Source organism: Trichechus manatus, unplaced genomic scaffold (assembly GCF_000243295.1).
Source record: "Trichechus manatus latirostris isolate Lorelei unplaced genomic scaffold, TriManLat1.0 scaffold00011, whole genome shotgun sequence".
Taxonomy (NCBI): Eukaryota; Metazoa; Chordata; class Mammalia; order Sirenia; family Trichechidae; genus Trichechus; species Trichechus manatus.
Window position 1 is genome coordinate 8,584,914 of NW_004443947.1, and position 6,634 is coordinate 8,591,547.

The 6,634-nt window shown below is 61.2% G+C and overlaps 1 protein-coding gene across 1 annotated transcript; it reads right to left on the reverse strand.

Moving 5' to 3' along the window:
- Nucleotides 1-2,224: 2,224 nt before the first annotated feature.
- On the reverse strand, nucleotides 2,225-4,965 carry TLX3 (T cell leukemia homeobox 3). The gene is made up of 3 exons (XM_004371205.1): nucleotides 4,470-4,965; nucleotides 3,879-4,122; nucleotides 2,225-2,951 (listed from the first exon to the last, which is right to left on the reverse strand). Exons 1-3 carry the CDS (start codon nucleotides 4,888-4,890, stop codon nucleotides 2,741-2,743), a joined length of 876 nt encoding a protein of 291 aa, XP_004371262.1. The 5' UTR covers nucleotides 4,891-4,965; the 3' UTR covers nucleotides 2,225-2,740.
- Nucleotides 4,966-6,634: the final 1,669 nt, after the last annotated feature.

Sequence of the window (6,634 nt, forward strand, 5' to 3'; positions counted from 1 at the left end):
GCTAGGCGGACGCTCCCACCCGCTGGGGGCTCCCCCACTGCTCCCGGTGGGCGCGGACGAGAGAGGGCCCCGACCCGGCCGGGTTCGGCTCCTTTCCTTAAACAGAGATTTCTTCTAGCTCGTCTCTGGCTAGGCGAGGCTCGGACGGGGAAAAGCGCTCGGAGACAGTGCACGCCGCGAGGGCACCCGGGGAGGGAAAGCCAGGCGCCCCTGAGGGCCGCAGCGAGATCAGCACCCCCCATCCTCGGGACTGTCCGAACGCTGACCACGGTGGGCTTCTCAGCTACAGAGCCTTTGCGCAACGCGAGGCGCCAGAGGGAAAGAAAAAAGACACAGTGTGTGTGTGTCCTCAAAGAGACCCAAAAAGCGAGGATAACCCTGGCAACACAACATCAAGAATTTAGAAAAATAAAAAACTAAGCCTTATTATGGGGAAATAGACTAAAATAGAGGAAGCATTGGAAAGCGAGGCTACTCCAGTGAGGAAGGGGCTACTCATCCAGCAAAGGCAAGGACAGAAGGTCCCTTTCTGTCTTAGGTGCTGAAGCCCCCAGCCTAAGGGCCAACCTTTCCCATCTCGTTCTTCGGGCTTTTTAGGAAAATACCCACGGAAGACACTTGAAGCTCTTAGCCACCCCAGTCCCTCCCCAGAGTGTCTGTATGTTCCCAGCGACGCAGATTCCGCTTCGTGGGGCTTCGCGGTGGGCGTGAGGGAAGAAGCGCTGGGAGCGCCATGTTATTTCTCAGATAGCCGCCCCTTCCCTCAGCCCCGCCAAGTGCAGTCGGTCCGCTGCCCGCGTACATCGAAGGCGCTGAAGCGCGGAGCCGGCAGAGTGGCGGGTGGCCCGGTGGAGGCAGTGGGATGGGGGGTGGGGTGCTCCGGGCTTCTGGGACCAACCCCCAAGGATTTAGCCTTAGGGAGCTACTGGGAGCCCCGTCCTGGAGTAGGGAAGAGGAAGGAAAGGAAGTAGGAGAAGGGAGGAGGGAGGGAGGGAGAGAGAGACTGATTCTGAGAGATGAGAAAGGAAAGAGAAAAGGAGGAGAGAGGAGAGAGACAGAAAAACCTAGCGAGAGAAGAGACAGAGTCAGAAACGGGGAGAGGAAAGAAGAGAGAATATGACAAAGAAACAGTCAGAAACTAAAAGCCACAGAGAACGAACTATGTAGAGAAACATAAAATTATAAAGGAAATAGATTATTCAGTACAGAGACTACGAGTAACAAACAGAAGGAAAAATAGAGAAAACTGTAGAGAAAGAGATGGAGAAGCTAGAAAACAAGAAAGGTTTAAAGGTACGGAAAGCGAGAACACAAAAGGAAACATCAAGAAGCGAGGTCAAATGTTCACGGGACGCTTCGTGTCTGTTCTTCCTGTTGGAAGGGGCCACCCCCTCCCGACCCTGCGATTCCGAAAACTTCCAGCAGCTCTTGAGCAGTAGTAAAACTGAGTGGATCGGGTTGTGACACTTCTACACCCGGGCTCGGGGTCCTGGGCGTTGCGGGTGCCCCGCCTCCCTCTTGTACAGAGGCACCGTGGAGACTGCAGTAACGTCACGTGACGTCACGCTCCATTTAGGGTCCCACTCAAACCCAAGAAGGTCCTGGGGTCGTGTGCTGCACTTGCTGCCCAGACACAGAGCATTTGGAGACCCGGGCGGTGCACCGGGCTCTATACGCATAGCCCGCCCACAGTGCAATCAAATCCCAGATTTGGTCAATGAATTGAGCCCGGGGCTTCTCTGAGGCCTCGCCGGAAAAAGAGGGGAAAGCTGCTGGTAGCGAGTGTTGCAGGTTCCAGCTTGCGTTCCAAGGAGTTCGAGGCCGACGCCCCTCCTACTCCTCAGGTGGCTTTGACCTGGTGACCCGCCTGGATACCGATCCAGGCCTGGCCTTCCGTTCCCCGGTCGCCCGCCCAGGCTCTGCGCTCCAGCCTCCGGGCCTAGATCCCCGTTCCCACTGCCACTCCCCATCCCGCGGGCACACAGGCTGCGGGCGGCCGCACGCACTGACCTGCACCGCGGGTCCTCCGCGGGACCTCGGACTGGCATTCGAGCTGAGGCGAATAGAGACGAAGCCTGGAGAAGAGTATGCGCCCCCGCGCACCGCCGCTCGGCCTCTACCGCCTAGGGGTGGGGGACAGGGCCGGGGATCGCCGAACACCATCCGAACGAAAACGAAATAAAAGCAGCATTAAGTGAAATAGCTATAAAGCTAACTTTTTTTTTTTTTTATTAAATAAAACGACTTAAATAAAAGGAACGGAAAAGGAGAAGAGAGAACCCAGCCTAAACGCAGGGTACTCCCGGCCCCTGGCACTCCCCCCAACCCCCGAGTAGGCCGCCCCTCCTCCACGGCCCCGCAGGGGAAGCAGGTGGCCGGTTTCTAAAGAAAAAAGGCAAAACTTTTATTATTTACACGTTTGGGCAAAAGTACAAAGTATAATACAGGCGCCCAGCCCGGGGGGTGCGGGCGGGGGGCGGAGAAACGTAAGGCGCTTTCTTTGTCAGGCCGGGGCCTGGGGCGGGACGGGGCACAGGGCGGGGGCTCGGATTGTGCAGCCGCGCGGAGCCCGGGCCCAGCCCCCGCTCCGCAGCCAGCGGGATTGCGGCCGCGCCCCGGGCCCGCTCGAGTTTGGCGGCTCCTTCCCCTTTCGGCCCCAGTTCTCCCCCAGCCCGGCTGGGGGCCCGGGGCACCTCGCCGGGAGGGGCGGTGGTCTGTGGCGACTTTGTGAGCTGGTGGTTCACACCAGCGAGGTGACGGCGGGGACCTTGGAACTATCTTCCTCCCAGGGCTGCAGATTCTGCAGAGCGAAGAGTGACGAGTTGTGCAGACAGAGCGGGTCGGGCTGGATGGAGTCGTTGAGGCTCTTTTGGAAGGCGTCGTGTTGCAGCTGCAGCATGAGCCGGCTCGCCTGCTGCCGCTCCGCCTCCCGCTCCTCCGCCGTCTGCCGCCTGCACCAGGGGAGGGAGAGGGACAGCACCGTCATACACCCGGCACCCCGGGGATGCTGGGGTGGGGGACCCAGCCTCCGGGGAGCCAAGGCTGCCCGAGAGCCTGGAGGCGCAGAACTCGTCTGCCTCCCGTCCCGCGCGGTGCGCCGGAGGCCTGCACGTCCGGGGAGAGGTTGGGCTAGTTTGGTTTTGTTGTGCCGGGGGGTCGAAGGGGCCGGGGGCAACCGCCGCCCACCTGCACGTCTGGGTATTGTGGTTTCGCCACCAACAAAGATTGTTTCTTTTGCATCGTAACAAGAGTGTATGCGTAATTGACTCGACCCTCCGGCACCAGGTCACTGGGGTCGGCAGGTGGGCGGACTGGGCTCTGCACCTCCCGGACGGCGCCCCCGGGCAGGTCAGCCTCAGCTAGTAGTCTCATGCCCTGCCTCACGGCCGTCTTCCAGGATGCGATCTCTTCGCAGTTCACGGGTTGCATCAAGCCAGGGATCGGATCAAAACGGGGCTGGAGTCGAAATAGGGAGATAGAGGGGGACCCGGAATCCACGCGGATTGTCGGAAATACAAGAAGGCGAGCTGGAAAGCGGGAGGGAGAAGGAGAATGCTAAAGGCCCCCGGGGGGCGTGTATAGGGGGAGGGGGTGGTGGTGAGAAGAAGCCGAGCTCAGTAGACCGAACAGAACAAGGAGCTCTGTTGGAGATACTCACGAGAACGACACTGGGATGAGAATGGAAGAGAAGCTGGGGCGCGGGAGATATGAGGAGAGAAACAGGCCGGCGGGAAGGAGAGAAAGGAGGAGATAAGACCCAGGAAGGAGTGGGAAGTCGCAGTCTCGGGGGAAAGAGGGTAGAGGGTAGCATTAGGGTGGGGAGAGCGCGAGGCTGCCGCGCAGAGCCGGGCAGGTGCAGGGTGGGCCGGGCCTCTCACCGCCACTTGGTCCTCCGGTTTTGGAACCAAGTCTTGACCTGCGCGTCTGTCATTTTGAGGGACTTGGCGAGCGCCGCCCTCTCGGCCGAGGCCAGGTACTTTTGGCGGTGGAAGCGCTTTTCCAGCTCGCAGATCTGCACCCGAGAAAAGGACGTGCGCGGCTTCTTGCGCTTGGGCGGCGTCCGGTTCTGGTAGGGGTGGCCGATGCGCCGGGTCACCGTGAAGGGCGTGAGCGCCGCCGCTGCTGCGGAGACACACGAGGCCCCATGAAGCCCAGCCCCACTGCCGATTAGGCCCAGTGCGGACCCCGTGCCGCCCCGTGGGGCGCATAGCCCTCCGCCGTTTCGTCGGTCCCGAGCGTCCCCAGCGGCACCAAGCCGGTCGGGAGACGCCCCCTTTTCCCCCGGGCACAGCCTTATTTCCCGCAGTTCCCGGGTTTCCCTCCCCTTACGGCTGTCCCGGGCACTGGGCTCTGAGGCTTCTGCCGCGCTAGGGCATCCGGAATCGTTTCCTGGGGTGGATCGCAGAGGGTGCGGCGCCTCTGGCTCGGGAAAGGCCAAGGCCCGGCGCTTGTTTGCCCGCCCTGCTCACCTGTGAAGCGGTCTTTCACGAAGCGGCGGCTGCTCTCCATCCAGGGGAAATTGAGGCCGCCCAAGCTGGAGACCGTGGGCACCGAGGGCATGGCGGGCAGCGCGCTCGGCAGAGGCGGCGGCATGGCCCCGGGCAGCGGCCTGTGCGCCGGCACCCGGATCACACCGGCGGGCGCCAGGCTCAGGTTGACACTGTAAGATCCCGCGTCCTCGAAGGGCGCGCCGAGGCCGGCAAAGGAGGCGGGCAGAGATGGGTATGTGGCGCCCGGCCGGCTCCCGGGGGGCCCTCCCAGGTAGCTGGCGCCGTCTGGGCCCCGCGGGGCGGGCGCGCTGTCCTGGTCCGGGCTGTTGAGGATCTGGTCGATGCCGAAGCTGATGGGCTCGTGCGGGTGCGGGGTCTGCGCGCTGGCGGGCGCCTCCATCCTGGGCGGGCGGAAGGGCTGGGCCGGGCTGGGCGGGGAGGCAGCTGGGTCCCCGTTACGGCGCGGCCATGGAGCGCCCGGAGCCTCTCGTCGCACTGAAACTTTGCCAAGAGTGCGCGGGCCCGACAGGCTCTGTGTCATCTTTCTTGAACCGAACCTAGAGTTTCCGCTGCTAATTCCTCTCCCGCCGCAGCCATTGGCTGCGATCAACAAGCCTCTCTCCTCCCATTGGTTCCCGGCTTTCAATAAAGGCCTAATTCATGGAAATAGGAGCTTAGGGACTGTTCCAAGGTGACATCATTTTAACAAACGAACAATAGGTCAAATTTATTAGCCGGGATAATGGGCGGTGGATATTAGCGCCCAAACCGCAGCCTAGCAAACCCGAAATCTAACGAAGCTGCAATTAGCAGACGCTCCCCGCTCCTCTCCACCTCGGCCCCGGCGCTGCGGCCGCTCGGGGCGGGTAGGGCGCTCGCCGTGTGAGATTGGTGTTTGCCGAGCGTTTTTTCGTTTTCTGTCAAATTTTTCCTTCTGAGCAAAAACCAAACCAAATGAATGCTTTCAATTACGATGGAGTTGCCACCCACGAACGAGCCTCAGGAACCCGCGGAAGCATCTTGGACACTTCACCGCCCCGGGAACAACGAACGGGCGCACCCCAGGGCGCAAGCCCCGCGTACTTTGCGCGCGGGGTGCGGGAACCGTCGTCTCGTGCCCAGCGCTCCCGAGGATACAGACCCGCGTGGAGAGAATCTGTCCCTTCGCCGGCTTCGGCCGCGCAGTTGCGGCCACTTTGGAGACGCTCCCTGGAGGACCGAGGCGCCACTCGCAGGTGCCCACGCGTGCCAGGCCCGGCCGGGCTAGGAACCCGGGATGGTCCAGATGGGAGCGGGGATCCGGCCCCTCGAAATTCGTTACGGGATGGACGGGGCTGTGGCGCGCGTGGGGACCCTCCATGGCGCAGCAAAGGTTGGGGTCCTCGGTTCCCGAGGGGCAAGGGCGGGGGCGGCTCATATTTAGATATTTAGAACTCCAGTAGCCGGATTTCTCTGGGTAATTAAGGGGCTAAGCGAGCCCCTCCCGAGTCCAGTCCAGCCTGGGAGCTGGGGCCACTTCCTGCTCTGCTCGCGCCCCCGGGGAATGTCCACGCGGGCCTAGGGGTACCGTGGGCAGGCCCGGCCCAGAGTACGTGGCGCGGCCACTCGCACTTCCAGCTGTGTCCTTTGGCGGAGATGTACAGCATCGTTTTCTCCCTACTAATTCCAAAACCGTCAGGTGCAAACTCTGACTGCTGCACCCAGGCGGGGCCTCTTCTTCGAGCTCCCTGTCGGGCGGATACTGGTGAGAGCTGGGAGGCGCGGTTGGCCAAAAGCGTGTTCGCATTTGGGCCGGCCACTACCTAGCTGAGCGACCTTGAGCGAGTGACTATCTTCAGGCTTTGGTTTTCTTACTTATAAAATGGGAATTAACTCGAGTGTTGCGGGACTGTGGTGAACTGTGAGCGCGATACTGAGAGAGGCAGAGCTTAGGGCCTGGCACATAGTAGGCTCTGGCGGCAGTGGCTTCCCCTTCCCCCCAGCATGATGATTGATGCTTTATTGTCATGATTCTTGTTTATTTTGTTTGCAGTTTTATTTTATTTTCGAGGCTCATTATCTTGAAGAGAAAGGTGCATTTGTCTCCGTGGAGGACGGGTAAGGGCAGGAGGCAACAGGGTCGGGATTCTTCCTTTCTGCCCCCA

Coding starts and splice junctions, on each gene's coding strand:
- TLX3 (XM_004371205.1), bottom strand. CDS start 4,890: ATGGAGGCGCCCGCCAGCGCGCAGACCCCGCACCCGCACGAGCCCATC. Junction 4,123..4,469: donor CGTGAAAGACCGCTTCACAG/GTGAGCAGGGCG, acceptor GTGTCTCCGCAG/CAGCGGCGGCGCTCACGCCC. Junction 2,952..3,878: donor AACCGGAGGACCAAGTGGCG/GTGAGAGGCCCG, acceptor CCCCTGGTGCAG/GCGGCAGACGGCGGAGGAGC.